The 21631-nt window shown below is 34.8% G+C and overlaps 1 protein-coding gene across 3 annotated transcripts in view; it reads left to right on the forward strand.

Moving 5' to 3' along the window:
* Window positions 1-21631, forward strand: part of LOC150109024 (protein tweety-like) — a 322889-nt gene that overhangs the window by 36528 nt on the left and 264730 nt on the right. For all 3 annotated transcript variants that reach the window (XM_090411409.1, XM_090411402.1, XM_090411414.1), the window contains exon 4: window positions 14372-14483. In XM_090411409.1, coding sequence (XP_090267535.1) covers window positions 14372-14483 — 112 coding nt within the window. The remainder of the gene's footprint in view (window positions 1-14371; window positions 14484-21631) is intronic.

The raw sequence follows: 21631 nt of genomic DNA on the forward strand, positions 1-21631 counted from the left end.
ACACACACAAAAAAAAAAAAAGGGTGACTGTGAAATTCCCCACAGATGTCATAGTGGGCACAGCAGCCTTGTCTGGCTCTAAATCTGTTTAGCTGACTCCATAGGTATTGCAGTAGATTGAATCCTGAAGGTTTGTTAGTTGGATCTGTAATCAGGTACTTGTTTTTAGTTCATTCCAGAGTCTTCACCACTAGTTCTGGGGATAATCATCTGGCACTTCCAATATCCATATGGGAGATCTGGAGGTAAGGCAGAGGTGGAGAGATATCTTGATGTATAGGAAGGTAGATGATTTTTATCATATATGATGATTAGCATGTATGTAAGAAAGGTAAGCTGTATGACACTTTGCATTCATTATTGTCTGAAGAATGAATGGTATTGGCACATGGTTTTAGCCTATCAAATCCTTGGTGGATCCACGAACTATTATGAGTTTGTGGATGCACTGATTACTGTGCAGTTTCTGTCATATGCACCAATTTAATGTTAACATCTTTGTGTATATACTGAGTGATGAGGAAGAATTGCAAAAAGTTCATATCTGATTGGTGCAATGACTTTAAACTTAATCATATCCTGGATGCTAAAAGAAATGACTCAAGAGACCAAATAAAGATTTTATACATATATATATATATATACATACATACATACATACAAGTACACCAGGCCTCCCATATGAAATTTTCTGGCATCCTTGGTTCCAGAGCTTTGCTGGATTAGCTGTTTTACGAAACTAATGGAGGATAATAACAGTTCATCTCTGTCTCGCTAATTATACCTCTCCCATATCTCTAAAATACCATGCACTACTAGGAACTTAAATATTAAATGTGAATTAAGTGATCATATGGAATGTATTAGCATAAATGACGATATAAATGGGTATGGACTTGTCTACTCTTGATATATTACCACCATTGTAAACTGTTCCTTGCTCAGAAACCTTAGCTAGGGTTAAATGGTTAATACAGGATGCCTCGCAATTCGACGTCCCACAATTTGACAGTTGAATTTCGCCAGCCGGCTCATGTGCATGTATGGAATTGTGCGATGTTATTTGTCATTTCTTGTTGGGCTGCATTGGTGTTTGCTCGTGTTGTTTGTGCTAATTTTCAATTCTGCATTTTTCAGAAAGTAAAAATTTTGTGTACCTGCAGTTATTATTACATTTTTGAGTGAAATTTAAGAATTGGTTCAAAGAGAAGTGAGCAGAGGAATAATTCAGGAAAGAAGCACACTTGGTTGAGCATAGAGAAGAAGAAGAAAGAAATTGTAGATAAAGTGCAGAAAGGTAGAACAATTACACAAGTAGCTCAAGAGTATGGCGTTCCTAGGGCAACTTTTTGGCAACAGAGAGAAGATTATGGGTGCTGGGGTGTCTGCCAGTGCAATGAAGATTTCTGACAAGAATAGATCTTCAATCAGTGAAGGGATGGAAAAGCTGCTTATCACCTGGATTAGAGAAAGACAGGTGACGGGAGACCAGTAACTCAGGCAGTGATCTGTGAGAAGGCTAGGTTAATTTTTGAAGAATTGCAAAAGAAAACTCCAGGATGTACCTCAGATCAAACTGAGGAATTCAAAGCAAGTTGAGGCTGGTTTCACAGATTCCAAGATAGAACAGGCATCTAAAGTGTTCTCAGACAGAGAGAAGCTGCTAGTGCAGGTAAAAAGGCTGCAGAAAAGTTTATGAAAAAATTTGAAGATTTTAATCAGGAAGGAAAGCTACAACAGATTTTTAACTGGGTTATTTTGGAAACACTTGCCAAATCAAACTTACATCACGCAAGAAGAAGAAGTGATGCTCCCAGGATATAAGCCTATCAAATGCAAGCAGAGACTTTAAACTAAAGCGACTTCTGGTTTATCACTCAGAAAATCCTTGGTACTTTGGGAAGAAAATCAGTAAGTCCAAACTGCCAGTGATGTGGAAATCCAATGCACAAAAGCCTGGGTAGACCAGCAAGTTTTCAAAGATGGATTTTTGAGGTGTTTGCCCCGAGCATGAAGAAGTTCCTCATTGACAACAATTTGCATTTGAAAACACTGCTGATCCTTGACAATGCTAGTGCTCACCCTCAAGACTTAGAGGACATTCTTGAAATTGACTTTGACTTCATCAAAATCCAGTTCTTGCCTCTAAACACGACGTCACTGATCCAACCCATGAAGTGATTGCGTGTTTTAAAAACTTTACACCAAGGCTTTTTTTTCACGACTTTTCAACATGACTCACTCTTCTGACAAAACACTGAAGGACTTCTGGAAGACCGAGTTCAACATTCTCCACACCATTTCCTTCATTAAAACTGCCTGGGATGGAGTGACACAGAGAACCCTTCATGCATCGTGGAAGAAACTCATTTCTAATTTTTAAGGATGACCACGGTGCAGACCAAGCAGCTGGAGAATCAGAAGCAGCTGTAGCCATGCGAGAGATCATTTCGACGGCTCTTGACATAGAAGAGGTTGATGAGGCTGATGTAGAAGAGCTTGTGGAGGATCACAATGACGAACTGACTATGGATGAACTCAGAGCACTCAGCGAACAGCAAACAAAGGAGAGAGGAAGAGGAATTTCACCTGAAGAAGAGGATAGCAGGGAAAAAGGGCCGATGCCAACAGCTGCCATTAAGGAAGTTTTATTCCATTGGGAGAAGGTGCAGTCTGTTTGGAATGGCACCTCAACACTGCTGATGTGAGTAGAATGACTGACTTGTTCAACAACACCATCAAGCATCACTTCAAAACCATCTTGAAAAAGAGGGAGAGACAGTCCAGCTTTGATCAGTTCATCATTCCTCTTCCAGCAAAGAGGAGACAAGAAGAGGTAGAATAGAACAGGATAAAGAAGACTCCCTTCCAACATCTAAGGCCCAATAGATTGTATGTATAGTGTATACAATAGTGTATAATTTAGTGTGTTATACAATAGTAAAATACGTAAAGTAAATAATATGGTGTATTTCTCTCCCACTCCCCCATTAGGGGGAATGGATGGGGGTCTGACAACAAATGAATCTATTTTCCATAGACTTATATATGGGAAATATTGTCCTGCAATTTGACAGTTTCGCAATTTAACATTAGTTCGGTGACAGATTAATATCAAATTGCGAGGCACCACTGTATATGCAAAATAAGCTAAGAATCACTCTAAATCAAGAGATCATCAAGTGCAGATATAAATAATTCACCGAGCATGTGCAGATGCAATTTACAAATTATGGTGGCCTAATATGAACTAGTCTAGTTACTATGGGAATTTCAGATGTGCTCTCATAATTTTTTCCAGACTGAAGGAAATAATGGACAATCTGTTGTATACTTGTTCAAAATATATATATATACTGGGAGGGCACCACCCCCCCTGACACCTGCGGTGCCAAGTTAACCTCCCAACTGGCTGCTATGGATGAAATAGTCTAGCTTTTTTCATGGATCAAAACTTCGTCGACATTCTGCCTTTTATCATGCCATTACCTTCCTCCACCGTTAATCTAGTTTCGGCTATTTTATAGCCATTAGTGGATTAACTGTTGGTGAGTGACCTTTGTGTCCCCCCTGTCTTTACGTCTATTGTGTTGCTTAGAATTTCATTTACTATCCTAAGGTATTTGACCTTTTTTGCCTCTAAAATGATTTATTGTGTCTCTTCCCAAAAATTGAAATGAATTTCACATATGTGAAAAAAATCAATCCTGAAATGACTACCGATCAGCCTTTGCAATGAATCTATTTACTGATAGTAAATTTGGTGTATTTTATTCTACAAATCAGTGCACCGGAAGAGTTGCACTGTGATTGTTCTTTCACTTTACTTATAATGTAGAAACAATTTTTTTCGAATTTCAGAATTTTCAAATGTTTGCTTTGAAAATATGTCAAATATTTATATTTTTAAATAATATTTATTGAAATAAATACGTCCTTTTGCTTTCGTTTCTAGTCAAATAGCATTATATGGATCATCACATTTCAGTTTTAGAAACGGTTTTTCGTTATTCATAAAGACAAAAAAAAAAAAAAGTTATAATGCTAAATTGCATTACTTGGTTTCCGATTGTGTCTTTTTTGTATCAAAAATTTATATCCAATGATATTTTAGTGGTGATTCTTCGCCTTCTTTTATTTATTTATTTATTTGTATTATGCATATTAAGATAATATCCAGTGCATATCCTCGTAGATATGTTGAAAATATAATGTGAAAAATATCATATACGGAATGATTCAAAATTTTTGCTAATTTTGAAGATTTTCTAATGCTTCCCCCCCCCCTCTCCTTATCCTCTCCTGGAACTCAATTACATAACTACTCTAAACTTCTACAGGTTTGAAAGCTTTTCTAGACAGTATTCAAAATCTATTACTTCATTTTACCATTTTGACAAAAGATATACGGCAATCAGATTGTACCATGAAGCTTCTAATTCTGTATACTAATTATTTGCAATCTAAAACCAGCTGTTCTACTGTCTGCTGAAATTATGTGAAATTTTAGAAATAATATGCTATATTTTCACCATGCAAAATTGTTTATATGCATACCACACAAAAGAAAGTTCAGTAGTATTATTTTTGTTTGTTTTTCTTTAAAAAAATCTAAATATTACTTCTGCTGCTGCTGGAAGCTATTTCTGAAATAATCTATGTCTTATAAATACTTGGTAATATCCTCTTATCTGGAGAAAAAGCTGAAGGCTTATTACTCTCAGTGCTATTGAGAAAGAAAGGGGAGAACACTAAAGTGCCTCTGGCTGTAGTGCAGAATACATCAAGAATGTCTTGTTTCCTTTTCGATCGTTGATTACCGATATCCTAACAGAAATACTGACATTTCGTTTGCATGCTTATACATTATTTATGCCAAAATATTTTCTTAATTTATCATGATCAGTTTCACTTTTATTATCAAAAAATTAGAATTTTCATACAAATATCTTGAAAAAGAGGATTTGAATTATTTTCAAAGAAAAGGTACAAATGCGTTTCATAATCTTCTTTTTTTGGGTGGGGGGGGAATATAGACCTAATCAATCTGCGGATATTTCAGAGAATTTATTTCATAAATCGTTCGCAAGACAACTGTTACAAACATAAATCACTTGGGGAACATACCCATTCATTTTAGTGTAAAATAGTAGCAAAGGTTCAGTTACTTTAGATATCTAATCCAGAAGAAAATGTTATGTCTGCTGAGATTAGAATCTTACATAAATAATTTTTCTGACATGATTTCTCTATTTGTTATAATGTAACCAATTTCCAGATTTTTTCCCTCCTGCAGACTTCATGTTATATGCAGTGATTTCTTCTTTGTAGTACAAGAAAAAAAAATCAGATAACAGAAGAAAAATATGTAGTATTTTCTTTTCCACTGGCTGAATTTACAATGTTCTTTCTTTGTGTTCTGAAGAGAAAGTGCAAATGACTTTTTTCTTACTATTTTTGCTATTATAACATCTGATATAATTATAAGAGTGACATTTTACTGTTTTTCTCAAACACAAGAAATAGAAATAAGGTAGTAATAATATTGTTGATTCTATCAAACTTCATTGTAGCAGAAATTTTTATTACAAAACTTTGTAATATATATATCTCCTAAACGAGAAATTTGGAACCCATATCACATCAGTGTTGAGTGTTGGCAAGGTGAAAATGTTCACGTTATTATTTATATATTTCATTTATTAACTAGGGGGGCTATGCCCAACCCCTCGTGTTCCAGACTGGTAGGCCAGTTCTCCTTGAATTCTGATGACTCGAACTTTGAAGACTCGAAAGGGGAGGGTTCCTTCCCTCCAGAAATCCTTCGGATTTCCCCCTTCGATAGCTTTCCTGAAGCAGATCTGGAGGCATGTCTCGCCTTTTTTGCATTTACAGTACCATAACTATGTGTACGATTCAGTAAAAGCAAATCAGTGAGTTCAGGACACATATAGTAATTATCCATTGTAATGCAGTAACCTTTCCCTAGTAAAGGGTTTAGTAACTGCATTACTGCATGCATCGACAAGGGGGAGATCTGAATATTTATCTTGCTCGATTACAGTTTGCTTTCCTGTATAAGGTTTGAAATCCCAAAGATATCCACTTTCCGATTCACAAAGCATAAAAAATTTTACTCCATACTTTGCTTTCTTTTTGGGAATATACTGCTTACATTTCGGTCTACCTTTGAATGGCATAAGGCTTTCATCGATACTTAAGTCTCTCTCAGGAATGTAGAGTGATCTACATTTCTGACTGATTTTCATCAGAAAATCATAAATTTTGTTGAGGACTGGGCAAGGATGTGTTGCCTGATCCTATTCCTCATTATTTTGAAAATGCAAATACTTCATGATGAGACTGAATAGTTTTTCAGTCATAACATCACAAAACATTGGCTTGTTCAGAATCCAGTCTGTAGACCAATGCATTTCGAGAGCAGGCTTTTTCACAATACCTTGCACAATCAAGAGTGCTATAAATGTAAGGAGCATGTTGATATCTATTGGACTCCAAAGTTTACTGCGAGAATTGCTGCTTGCCATCTCGTAAATGAATTGTGTCTTGGGTATACTTACTAATTATTCCTTTCTTCCCAGCTCTAAGTTAACGGAGATTAACTAAACCCCACTGAGAAACAGAACAATAGAACATGCAGCACACTAAAGAGCCTCAAGCAATATCTGAATATTTTACAGGCAGAAATTTCTTTTTTGGTTTTCCACTTTCTTTATTCTGATATTGCATTTGAAGGATGACAGTGATTTTAAATATTAATTTCGCCTATTACCGAATATCACATAATTTCCTGATTTATAATAATCAGGAAATAATATGTATATTTTTGATTTATAATTTGCTAATTTATAATAATCACCACATAGTTTCAGTATCGAAAAATTAAAGTTATGTGGAACAATTACTAGAGAAAAATAACGAATTAAATAAAAACTGTACCTATGTTTCATAACAGTTTTCAGGTGTGTGATAGTGATGCAATGAGGGGGGGGGGGTTTAAACTATCAGAGGCGAAATAAAGTTCAATATACATATTTTGAATGATAAAAATAAACAAATGTATCGCTTACTTTAAAAATTGGAGAATAAAATATCTGAATTATGCAGAAAATATCTAAATATAAATTTAAATCATAACTGTTAATTTCATTTTGTAATGACCAATTATACAAGGAAACCAAGAAAGTGAAAGTAGTACAAAGAACAGTAGATTACTATACAATAAGAAGAAAAAATTTAGTGATATGATTAAAGAATTTCATGTTATTCTCTATAAAGCAAAGTTGCTCAAGCATGTCTTAATGGAAATTTGTGAAGTATTATTCGATTTCGATGGTTTTGTACAAAAATAAAAATAATATAATCTGGAACATCAGCAGCCGGTTTTCTTTTCTTTTTTTAAAGAATATTTCAAATAATTATCGTGAATTAATTTCTTCAAGAACAAAGAAAAATGTTTTGTCTAGTAAGCGATTAAAAAAAAATTAGCACAAAAAAATTAAAAATTAAATTGGTTCTCCAGGGTAAGGCAAATTTAAGTGAAGAAATTATGCAAGATCTTTATTTTGTCCAGACATTAAAATTGTATTCTACAATAAAAAGAGAAAACAAAAATATAAATAATTTCTCTATTTTTAGTCTATCCTATATAACTAAAATCTAGTTACCCAATATAGAACAAGGAAGTGCGTTTCTTGTTTTATGGCAACTGAGAGACAGCTACGAATGTGAGATAATCCGATTAACCGTTCTCTTCAGCGTGAGGGTTTATCTCACCTTCTAATGAACATGAAAGTCAAATTGCACTTCTTATCCAGACTCTTTCAACAGGTGGGCTGAATCATATCCAGATTTAGCTCAACATCTATAGACGTCCTGGCTGTTTGGGAGGTTAATCATCGAGAGTGTTAATCCTCGCTTCCCATCTAGTATCTGATAAAGTTTCAAGTGCTGTTTTGGTGTACTTTTTTCATTACATCCCATTGTTTAGTCGAAGCATTAAAGCAATTATAAATTTCTCATATAGTGCTAAACAATTAAATGTTTAACATTTAATTGTTTTTAATTATGATATGATCTTTTAATTGTTTAAGTTCCATCCACTTCTTTCAAGAGTAGTAAGAGTTTTCGATAAATTTGCCAATTAGAATAACCATTGGTAGTTAATTTCTGGTTTCTTTCATTCGAAATTATTTTGCAACAAAAACAAAAAACATGGTTTACAGAAGTGGAATACATGAGCCATGTTCTTGGCAAAATTTCATTGTTTGCTATTTGATGATAATAATCAACATTACTAAAACTTCTATGACAGTCATGTAGACAAAAATTATTTTTAGTTTGTTTTGGTCCTTGTTTTATGAGAAATTTTCGAATGTCACCATTATTAATTGCAGGCCAAGTTGCTGGATCACTTCAATTAAAACTGGTTGAGATATGTAGTGTCACATATGACTGATGTTGATGGGTCTAATAAATCAAAATTGGAAGTTCTCTTTGATAGCTGTGTAGAAAGTTCTGCAGAACGTTGCTTCGCTTGTTCATTTTCGTCTTGTTTATTATCTTCATATGCTATTTTCGTATTTTCAGACTTTTTTGAGGAATTTAGTTAGCTTCCCTTTCTGTTTCTCTTTTTCAAGTTATTTTTGCCACTTTTCTTTTTTTATTTGCAGCTCTGGATATATATATATTTTTTTCATTTCCATTATGCCCAAATTTATTCTGAAATAAAAAATCTATTGAACAAAAAAATTCCAGAGGAAAAAATATAAGGGTTAGGGTTAGTTATTCGGACTTAAAATTTTAGGTTATAGTAGACATTAATACACAAAGCACTATATTAAAAAAAACTATGCCAAGAAAATTATAGGATTCTAATAATGGAAGGAAGTTTTTTTGAGCAATTACAAAATCTTGGCTTTACAAACAACATGTGAGATCTGTTTCACAAAAAAAAATACCCAAATGTCACTTCATAATAGAGGTTAAGCCAGGCATAGATTCTCGTGATCGCTACAACGAACTGCAGAAAATGCTGTGTGCACGTCATATCCTAACCGGCAAATGCGCACTGCATGTAAAAAAGAAAGTGAGTAGTGTAAGACCATCCCCCTGTAACATGGCACCCTGGGCGAGCGTGCGGCTCGTCTAGTGCCTCTGCCAGCTCTTTACTACAAATAGTGAAATACAACTTGCAGTTTTTGCTAAATTTTATTAAAGTTGCAGTATTTATTACAATATATTTAGTGCATATCAACATTAATGTCGAAAAATTTTTTCTGCTCACATCAGTACCCCTTGAAAAGGCACCCTGATGCGATGCATCGCCTGCTGCTTACTGTGTTAAGCCGGCACTGGGTGGAAGAATTATTGATGCCAATTCTGATGAACAGTGCCCATAGAAGTATTTATAAAGGATGCAGGCTGCAGAGACTGAATATCTGTGCAAAAGTGAGTGGAGTGTATTAGTCAGAGAGAGGTTATCAATCAATCTGACTGCTCTTTTCTGTATAGAATTCAGTATTTTCCAGGAGCTCTTAGGGCACTACACCAGATGTAAGCATATTCAAAGGTTCGGCAGATTTGTGATTTGTATAGGGTTAGGCGCTGTTCAGAGTTAAAGTAACTCCTCGAGCAAAAGAGAAAGACTATTTTTTTTGGATGCAGAGAAGGCATAGTTGTGATATGTTTGAATCAGAGAGAGAGATTTGAGGTTAGTTATTCCAAGAAGGTGAATCTCAACTTGAACAGAGATTTGAGTATATCAAAGATAAGATTGGAAGAACAGGGTTCTTTTTTTGCAGAAAATAAAGCGTAGTTGTGTTTTGCTAGCATTGAAGTTGATAATGTTATCCAAACTCCATTGATGAATGTTTTGAAGATTAGAATTTAATGTAGTAGAGGATGAATTCTGGATGTTGTGATTTGTGCTTTGCAAGGCTTGTCATTTTTTGTACTGGATGACTGTCATCCAGTACAGCGAAACTGTACTTGATTGGCAGTCAGCTGGAGTAGATCATTTATGTACAGAAGGAAGAGGGTAGGTCAGTGTTTCTCAACGTGGGACGTACGCTCTACAGGGGGGGCAATTCGAAAATGTACATGCACACATTTATACATATTTATATTATACTTTATCAGAACTTGGCTGACTATTATGCTGGGGGGGGGGCATCAAAATCTTTGAGACGTTGAGGTGGGGCATGATCCAAAAAACGTTGAGAAACACTGGGGTAGGCAAAAACACAGAGCCTTTTGGAACCCCAGCATTAGTTGTATAGATAGAAGATAAGGAGCCATCCACAATCACTCAAAGTGATTGTCCTGTCAGAAAGCTGGCTATCCAATTGCAGAAGTCAGGGGACAGACCAAATGATTGGAGTTTTCTTCATAGACCTTTGTATTAAACTTCATCAGAAGCCTTGGGGACATCAAGTGCAACCACTTGAGATTTTATTATTATTATTATTATTCAGGCCTCCATGGAGTCAAAAGACTCATCGTGGGAGGTCCTTTCTAAGAAACACCAGTCTATCAAGACTCGTCGAGGGAGGTCCCTCCTAGGAAACACAAAGTCTATCATACCACTCCTTAAATGCATTGACCGTTCTCGCTCTCACTACTCCATCAGGCGATGCATTCCATGGTTCAACCACCCTCCATGCAAAGAAACCACTCCTTACCCTCTTTCTCACAGTTTCCTTTCGTAACTTCCAGGGATGGCCCCTTGTCATGACCCCTTCCTGCTGTTCAACCAAGCAAAAGAACTCCCTAGTGTCAACCCTGTAACCACCTCTCAACAGTTTAAAAGTCTCAATCATATCACCCCTCCTTCTATCCACCAAACTCTGCAGTCCACACTCCCTCAGCCGATCCTCATAACTAACATTGTACAGTTCTGACACCATCTTTGTTATCCGCCTTTGTACCCTTTCCACAGTTAATTTATCCCCTTCAAATCCTGGGGACCAGATCTGAGAACAATAGTCTAAGTGTGGTCTGATCAGAGTTTTATACAATGGAATGATAACTATTTTATCTCTGCAGTTCAGTGTCTTTTTCATTATTGCAGCAATCCTCTGCATTACCTTCACTACCCTTTGCAATATGTCCCCTAAATTTCAGGTTTCTATCAATCATCAAACCCAGATCTCTTGTCTCTATGACTTTCTCCAGTTTAACTCCTCCCATGGAGTATGCAGCATCCCAAACCTCAAGACCTTACATTTTGCTGCATTAAACTGAAACCCCCATTCATTTGCCCATCTATCTAGCTTATTCAAATCCTCTTGCAGGGCTACGACATCTGCACTATTACTAATAACCCTTATTTGTCAAACCTTTCCCTCTTGTTTGGCCATAGATGGATGACATAGTTTAGTAGATCCATTGTTTATTAGATGAGTCTTGAAGGTAGCATAGGAGTTGGCTGTTGATCGTTCTTTCCATTACTTTAGAGGTGAGAGAAATCGGACGGTTGTTTGAAGGTAAAGATGTCACCTTCTTAAGAATAGGTTGTATATGGGCTTGTTTTCAGACTTCAGGAAAGATACCAGTGGAATAAAAAAATGCAAATAGGCAGCATAGAGCCAGAGTCCACTCTGAAGCACTGACCTTTGGAACAGTTGGAGAAATGCCATCAGGGCCATGAGACTTTTTTGGTATCCAGTTTAAGCAAAATTTTTCTGATCTTTCTGGCAAAAGGTCATTGATATCATTGAAGTGTTGGAAATGTTTGGGGGAGGACATTTACCATGATCAGCTATGCAAGAATGGGATGAGAAGTAAATTGTTAGCAGTAGAGAAGAAATAGTACCATCTGGAAGTAGTGTTGGGCAGAAGTTTCAGCAGGGAGCTTTTGACCAGAGCCCAGAAGACATGGCTGCTGTTTGGGCAGGATGCAAGTTTCCTGCTTTTTAGCTCTCTTAAAATCAGTTTTTGCTGTGGCGATAATTTTCTTGCAGCTTCCAATATACACTTTCAAATCAATGATTATAAAACTATTTTAAATCCAGTCTGATTACTAAAATTACTCTTTTTGACATCTCCTTTTTCTATAATTATAGAAGATTAATAATTCTTACACTAGTATTGAATAATTTTACAAATTAATGAATATTATTAACACTATCAGTCCACCAGACTGAGTATATTGTTTTACACAGCAAAATCTATAGAGAAGAAATATTCTTTTAAACTGAGTTATCAGGCCTATCTCGAAATGTAATTTTTTTTTTTTTTTTTTTTACTTTGACAAGGGTGTGAAGTTTTTCTTTATTTAGCATATATGTTCTTTTACACTGTCACACCAAGCTTGAATATTATCTTACTTAAGGTAGTTTCAGATTAGGAAGTATAATCACAAATTCTTTATGAGTGAGAACATTTTTTGTAATGTTTTACAAATGGATTATAGAGAAAAATTGGGACTTTTTCTTCATTGGTGCTACTTTACAGTGTCATCTCCTTCAGTTGTTTCTGAATAATAATAATTCATCATATCACTTATGCTCTTAAGAAAGAAAACAAACTTTATAGCATTTTTTTTTATGTTGAAATAAAATACCTGTTGAGGATTCTTTTTGGTATTATCCATTTAATTACACTATTAATTTGTCAGCCATAGGATTTGTCTTTGCTTAAAAATTCAATTTCGAGATGCCTGTTATTCCTGATGGAAAGTCTTATACAAACTTTTAAAACAACTCCTTGAGGTTTCCATTCTTAATTTTGTCCCTGTCTGTTTGTTACTTGGATACTGACACTCTTCTGGTCCAGTTGTCATTCTCCCATGAAATTTTCTTGCAAGTTCATTTGGACATCCAGACATTAATGACTACCCCATTGTTAGCAAAATGGGAATGTCTGTACAACAAAACTGTATTTTTTTTAGAACCATTTTTCCAGTATAAAACCACAAACAAAGATGTCAAATAGAAGCTCTTTTTATTTTGACTAATTTCATGAAATCTATTGTTTCATTTCATTGGGAAATAACACGAATAAACTGAAAACTAGAAAGCAACAAACTGAAATGCTCTACATTGATTATCATTTTTACTCAATGTTCAGAAAATCAGCTGAAATGTTGAATTATCCTCTACAGTGTAACAATAAAAACAAGGGATGATTTTACATAACTGTTATTTTAAATGTCACTTAGATAGATACAGTAATAGTGTAACAAAAACGCTGTAAAGGATACTTTACACTGTTTTTGTAATTACACTGTGTTATGTTGACGATAATAACATATCTTCAACATTTCAGCTGATTTTTTGAACACACTTATATAAAAATGGTAATCAGTGTAGGGCATTTCAGTTTATTGCCATTCTATTTGGTGTTTTGTTTCCATCGTATGTGCTGCCAGCCCTGAATTTTTTTTTTTTTTTTTTTCATTGCTTTTCTTGCCAGATTGCTTGTGCAAACAGGGTTGATAAACGAGTCACTGGGGTTTTTAGAATTTCATCTTGTTCTTTGATGAATTTTATTGAACAGTTTGTATTTGGAGAAAGTGGAATGTTTGATTTTCCACATCACCTGCTTGCCATTTTATTTAATAAAAAAGCAAATATCAATGGTATTAGCTGAGCAGCTTCAAGTTACTATTACCATTATTTAAATTGTAAATAAAGAATATCATCTTTCAGATCCCCCCCCCCCAAAAAAAAATGATGAACGATTTGTGATGTAACTGTTCTTGTAGTACTGTCATAAGATCCTTCACACCCTGAGAGTACATATCAGGAATTTGATGATGATGATAAAATAAAATAAAAATGACTGATTTTGAGAAGTGAATACATATCTTGAAAATGTTAAAGCATCCAGAAATAAAAAACTAGTGATGATCATAACTGCTGCTGAAAACTAAATATCAAAGGCAGAATATGATATCCAAGTTTTTTTATAGTCTTTATAAAGAATTTATAGTCTTCAGCTCCACTGTTGTGTGAGAGGGTGATTGAAGACTATTGTTGATTAGCTTGTTAGAAAGTGGAGATGCTATCCACTTGGCCAACAGGCCAGAAAATTTGCATATGACTCATTCTTTTGATTTACAGAGTTTACATTCCACATAGGTTAAATCCCAGCAGTGTTTTTATTTTAAAGGATGCTCTTTATTAAATTGCTGTTTTTGTATATCTAGTGTATGCTCAGATTAGTAAATAATCAACATATGATAATGTTGATGAACTATTATGATTATAACTGAATTTCCATTGCTAGTTTTTGATTAAAATTTTATAGTTGTATTTGATACAATGTGGTAATGAAATTTTATCTGATATAATATGGGAATGAAAATACATATTGAAAAAATGCATTAAAACATTTTTTTTTTCAGTGGTGCTCTTTCTGTTGGACTGTATGGAAATGAAGAAGCTCATGTAGGAATTCGGCATCTAGGAAAACATCTGGAAAATATTGCAAAAATAATCAGCACTTTGAAGAATCAGGTCAGAATATTGTATAACATTCTGTTATGACTTGGCTAGGCAGCTGTGAGGTGAATATCACAGATGCCTACTGTAACTGTATTGGAAGACAGTCATATATGTAAGCAAATAAGATGAGGCCATTCATTAATCTTCAAAGTTCAGAATTCATCTTATATTCCAGATAATCTTGTGGATTAGGCATTGAATTTTCTGGATATTAAAATAAAAATCTGTTTATCCTTTTTTGGTTTCAGTCTGGAAAAACAGCTATTTCTCCTTTCTGGTCATTAACATTAACCATACCTATCCAATACAGTAATAGAAATAAGACATTTTTTTTCTTCCTGCAGTTCATTAATAAGTGTAAACCACTCTGAGTTACCAAATTTAATCTTCACACAGCTCTTACATTTAGCATGTATATTCCTGATCATAACTGTTTCTTTTCCTACACCTTCCTTTTCCAGATTTCTCAGTTTTCCATTGAGCACAGTAATATATTTTCCAAATCAAATGCCATAGCTTTTTAAAAATTCCAAAATTCAAGGTTTGAGATGGTCCTGGATCATAACAAAAGTTTGCAGCAAGTTAGTCAGGAAGAATATAGAGAAAAATCTAAGAAAATGAAGTGTGTAAAAGTGCTAAACAAAGCATGGAAAGACTTTGGTAAGCATTTAGAAGATAAATATCAGGAAAGTGGTAAAATTCTGGGGACTATTGAAAAAGCTAGAAATGGAGGACAAAGTATAAAGGAATCAGAGATATTTTGCTTATGTGCACTATGTACTATATATGTATTTTTTCTTTTACTTAATTTTTTTTCCAGTAGAAGGTAAGGATAAGGATATTCCAGATGTTTAGAATAATTACATTGAAAGATTGTATTGTTAAATGAAATGAAAAAGTGTATTCCTAGTGAATGCACTTTTTCATTTCAGAAAAGTGAAGATTTTCTGCACAACGGTGGCAGACAACATTCATTAGGAATACAGTCTTGTAGGTAAAAAACTTCATCTCATCTTCCTTTTTCCCTCTTTTACCTTGCGGTGTTGAGGGTTAAAAAACTTGAGGTAAAAAAAAATCCGTTAAAGCCTAAAATGTGGAAAAGTAGATGATTTGACCAGAAAATTTTAAATATGGAGGTATAAGTTTGCAGTGCATGCACCCAAGATGATCAGAATGGAAAGACCTCGGTTCAAGAAATTGTATATCAAGTACCAAAATCCTGAACATTCCATCTCCACCAAGCATAGTTTTCTGGAATAAGACAAGAATCCTTTATAAAAACCAGTTTCTTGTAGAACCGCTTTATAATAGAAACTTGTAATGTTGCTCTATTGCCCTAACTTAAAACAGATGTGATGGTCTGTATTTATCTCCTTTATGAGAAATGGTACTCTTCCACTCCACCAATCTTTTCTAACTTATATGTATTAAATTGAAAAATGTAGACCATTTTTGTGGTCTTACTTTAGCTACTGTGGTGGTGGTTTTTTAGAATTTTCTGTTTAAATTGCTGTTCCATTTATGTACTGAAGATGCCTGTGAAACATAGGCACAATTTTACAATTAAACATCAAGATTTTCCATATGACTTTCCTATCTTGTATTTTATTGTTAGTATGCCTACTCCTGGTATTTCAATTTTAAGCCAAAACTTCAGTGAAGGTCGAAACCAGTCTGGGTAATGACTATTCCCATGATGTTTTCCAGTATGGGATACTAAGGCAATTGATGTGAAGTCAAGAGCCTCTGTATATTTATGAAAGGATTAAAACAAAGATGTAAGTTATCAAGTAATATACTTTGTAATCATGCTCAGTAATATACAATATAATTTAGTCAGGTGTCTCAGATTTTTTGTGACCCCCACCTATAACAGATAAACCTATAGTACCATTTGTCAATAATGGTTGTATTATTCAGAAACTCTTCCCTAGAAACAAAAACATGACATTTTAAACTTGAGGCCTCTGATAAGCAAGATGGTGTCCTTACATCAGTTGAAAAATATTGTTTACCACCTGGAGATATCAACAACCTTCCTTGCTATAGTGGGATTTGAACCCATGGTCTTGTTAATACTTATTTGTTCAGCACCCAAGTGGATATTACTATTAAGAACAAACAGTATTTGTGGCTTAAGTATAGTGCACATGCATTTTTCATTTACAAGATATCCATTGTTTGATTTTTACACAGCACAGTATATTGATACTCAAAATGAACAGTTTTAGTTAATTAAATGTTCACCCTTCTTACCCTGTGTTTAAGTTATGGAAAGCACTTTATTTTCTACTCATAGGAACAAATGGAATGAGAGTTGTATATTACAGGTTAATTGTTTCTAGGCATAGTGCTTTATGCCATGTGAGACACTATTAGAATTCATGATGACTTAAAATTCTTCTCTTTAATTTAATGAATTAATAGCTTTGGGGGGGGGGACTCTTTATTTAATATTGTCCCATTCCATCTTTCTGTATGTATTAGTCGGAATGGCCTGCTACTGCCAAGTAATTGGATTTTTCTAAATTAATTTTTAGCAGTGATAGGACAGAATTCTTTTCTCATTGCTCTCTCTTTCTCTCTGTGTGTGTGTGTGTGTGTGTGTGTGTGTGTGTGTGTGTGTGTGTGTGTGTGTGTTGATACAGGACCATCTGAGTCGAAAATATAAATATTTCTCATATCCTTGAATCATAGGGACCATCATAATTAAAACTTTAAGAAATCATTCTTCCAGATTTTTTTTTAAATATTTCTTTTGTAAGTTTCCTGAATCATCATATGGTATCCACGTTGTAGCCAAGAAATAACTCATATATCTCAGCTGGTTGTTTCTTATAAATGTACTCTTTTTCTATTACTCTGAAGACACAATGAAGACTGAATTATTAGTAGAAAATCAACTTATTATAATTATTTTTATTTTTTATAGTAATTTCATGCATGGGAAATTCAGTTTATATAGTACATTATAGTGTATTAATACTTTGAATGGTCAGTGAGTGATGAAAAAGAAACTTGTTGATATTGTGTTTTTGAAAACAATTGCAGATTATACTGTACTAATTATATAAGAAAAGACTGTTGACAGTCATTTAATGGTGAAAGCTATATAACGAGCATAAGACCATTACATGGCCTTTCAAGGCATGTGGAGAACTGATTGGGTCTCTGACCAAATGTCCATTCCTCGCCTTTGGTGCACCACCTTATCTACTGAATGAATGAGGATAGGCTGGCAGTTTGGGATTTAGCTGGCCAAATTCTGTATTGCCTTAAATCAACAGAATGATGAAATTTCATGCAGACTGGGTTTTTTTGCCTCGTTAAACAAGGCCCAGCTGTTTTCAAGGAACTATGGCGAACAGTGAAAAATCATCTACTGGAACAACAACAGAATTCAAGGTAGGCACTATCAAGATTAGCAACATCTACTGAAAAGAAGTGGAACTTGCAGAAAAAATTGTAAAGCACCATGTTGACATGATTGGTATTACAAAACAGGTGAGATTCTTCTACTAACAAATACAAAATGTTCAGGCAGTAATTATCATTTGAAAGAAAAGAATGAGTAGGTAATATTCAACACTAAGCACAGAGATAAATTTCTTGAAGGGCAGGCAATATCAGGTAGAGTAATGTCGACATACAACATAATGGGGAATTTGACAATGAGACTTATTGTGTCTGTAGTCTCACAGAAGGTTCTACTTCTGTGGGACTTCTTTAATAATTAAGGCAGCTAACATAGAGGAAAATTTGGTCCTTCTTGGAAATCTAAATAGCAGAGTAGGAAATGGATACCAATCATACAGAAATGTTTGGGAAAATTTAGAGTAGAGCACAAAGCTAAGAATAATGGCAAGCAGCCACTAGATTTCTGCTCAGGACATGGAATGTAACACCATGTTCCTGCATAAAGATGCACACAAATTTATATAGAGAGAAGATGCAACAAATTGAAAGTCTCATTGACTGTCTAGCTGGCTTAGGACACAGTGTATACAGGAATTTGAAATAGGAATTGATTACCATGTAGTTTTAAACAAGATAAAATTGCACATCACATTGGGGGAGGGGGGGTAGAAGTTTTAAAGATTACTTGAGTTGCTTTTAGAGGTGAAATGCAAACTCAAATATAGAAATATTATTCAAGAAAAAATGAGTGAGCATGATGATAAGAATCACTTATTGACAAACTCTGAAGAAAACTAATTGATTCACTCAGTGAAGCACATGATAAAGTTTTGCAGTTGCCTTCAAAGATTGAAACATCAGAATTCCATGACTGCCTCTAACTTCTTGATGGAAGTTAGAGGCAGTCGTGGACATGATGAAAACAAGTTATTGAAAGTTCCTACCATGTAAATCAGCATATACTATGAGAGAATATAAAATAATGTGTAAAACCAGCTATGGGAAGACTGGTAAGAATATAGAATATAAATATTAGGAAGGTGGCAAAATGCTCTGGAGACTATTGAAGGAACTTAAAAATGGAGGAAAGAGTACTGTAAAAGGAATTGGAGATGATAAAGGTGACTTCAGAAAGGTAGATGATATTCTTAATGTCTGAAGTAATTATTTTGAAAGATTCCAGCACGATCCCCAGATCTCAGCCCCATAAAACACGTTTGGAATGCAATAGTTAGATGTATTGCTACTCGAAATTCCCCTCCAGAAAACAAACAAGGTCTTATCCTGCTCTGAAGGAGGAGTGGGCCAGTCTGCCTCAAGATCTACTGAATCACTTGGTGCTAAGCATGGTATGACATTGTGAAAGCTGCAGCACAGTTTGGGGTGGACATATTCTTCTTCTTTTGCAGCTTATCCCACTTAAGTAGGGTTGCTGGTTTTAATGAATCTTCCACATCCTTCTGTCTTGGAACCACATCCAAGTTCATCCTCAAGTCCTCCTCCACCAGTTCCCTCCATCTCTTCTTTGGCCATCCACACCTCCTCCTCTCCTGCACATCCATCTGCATGACCTTTCTTCCCACATATTCGTCCTCCCTCCTCGTCACATGACCATACCGTCTCAACCTTGCCTCCTGTATCTTCACTCCTAAGTTCATAACTTTCACCATTCCCCTTACATGGTCATTTCTCAGATGATCCTTTCTGGTCACACTGTACAATTCACCTAAGCATTCTCATCTCCTCTACCTCCATCCTGCTGAGGCTATTTTTTCTCAGGGCTGCAGTTTCCATAGCATATATCATAGCTGGTCTTACTACTGTCCTGTAGATTTCGTTTTTTAGATTGATTGGCACCCTCTTATCACATAGCACTCCATCCATCTCTCTCTCCAGTTCTTCCATCCATCCTGTATCCCACCATTTCTCAAACTGTGGTACATGTACCACTAATGGTACATTACGTTATTTTTGGTGGTACAATTTTTACACAAAATATATAAATAAATGTTCAGAAAAATTTATTTTATTATTGTAACGAGTAGACTGTTCCAAGAATTTAGCTTGGTGAATCGAATAAAACAAGGAAATAAATTTTATTGCAGTTTTATGTGAATTTTCGGAGGCGAAGTCTCATTAGCGTGTCATAAGGGTTTTCATATTTAATATTTATTTTGAAAAAGTATTTTATGGTGGTACATATATTTTTTGATTCTTATTTAAGTGGTATAAAATTTAAAAAGTTTGAGAGCCCCTGCTGTATCCCACTTCCTTCTCAGCCTCTCTATCCTCTTCCTCTGTTGAACCCAAGTATCTAACTTCCCTAACCTTCCTGATGATATGTCCTTCCAGCTCCAGATCCATCTCTTGGCTGCTATCCACTTTGCAGCACACATACTCTGTCTTACTTTTGCTCAGCCTCATGCTCTCTCTCTTCCAGTACTTTCTTCCATCTTTCCAGTTTAGCTGTCAATTCTCTTGAGTCTGCACAAAGCATGATGTCATCCACATACAACATTGTCCAAGGCACATCTTCTCTCACCTCCTCTGTCACCACCTCCATTACAATATTAAACAGGAACGGACTTAATACTGACCTTAACTTGATACACAGCAACTGTCACTTGAAAATTTTGTCTTTAGGGTGGACATATTCCATACTCAAATGTCTCTCCTCAGTTTTCTGTAAGCACTTTACATTAATTCCTTAACTACGTCCTTATGAAATTTGTAACTTTTGCCAAAAACGTATTGTAATTTAATTTGTACAAAATTGATAACACATTTTTTGTATAATATAATTTATTAGTAAGTTGGCAATAAATTTATGTCCACATTTGGCAGTAGTCATGGAAATTTTTTCATATACAGGTAAAAATATAGTTCATCCTTAGCTTTTGGACACCATTGTACTTGATAGACATGAGAGTTCTGAGAAGAATTAGAAGATTGAACAGATGCCTCAACTGTAGAATAATCGTATTACAAATTATGGTATTAGGAAGGAGCTTAAGTGGTAAGCATTCCTGAATGCTTACGGTTTAAGCAGAGATGATTAATAGGTAAACATCTTATAAACACATTGGCCATTGAATTAGAAACTTTTATTTAATACCGTGTTGGACCTCCTTTAGTCCGAATTACAGCACGTGTTACCAGCATCTTTTCCTTTAATATTACTCAGTGATCAGCATTCATTTCGTACAAATTATGGAGACTACAACCATGTTAAAATTAATTGCTTTAATTTCCTGACATTTCGACCTTCATATTAAGGTCATCACCTGAAGTATGCACATATACGAGGGTGGCCTGAAAAGTTCTTGGGCTAACAATGAAAAAATGAATTTATAATTTCAAAATTATTTTTCAACATAATCTCCCTTAAGACTAATATATTTATTCCAGCAATGCTCCAGCGTCATTATTCCCTCCCTGTAGTGGATCAGTAAGATCTGCAAAATACCCCTCTACAGCTGTAATCACCTCTTGATTTAAAGAAAAACTCTGGCCAGCGAGGAAGAGTTTTAGTTTTGGGAAATAGGATGGATGCTCCAACAATTCATAGTTAGATCTCTTAATTTTCCCATTGCCAAAATACCTTTGTGGGCAGGTGCATTGTCCTGATGAAAGATGATTTTTTTCCTTCTGCAAACTGGGTCTTTTCTCATGAATTTTTTCGTCTAGTCTGGTTAAAAGATTGGAATAATATTCCCTGGTTATGTTTTATCCTTTTCAAGATA

Source organism: Typopeltis vanoorti, chromosome 2 (genome assembly GCF_054136105.1).
Source record: "Typopeltis vanoorti isolate ZY-2024b chromosome 2, IOZ_Tvanoo_1.0, whole genome shotgun sequence".
In the NCBI taxonomy this organism is placed as follows: domain Eukaryota; kingdom Metazoa; phylum Arthropoda; class Arachnida; order Uropygi; family Thelyphonidae; genus Typopeltis; species Typopeltis vanoorti.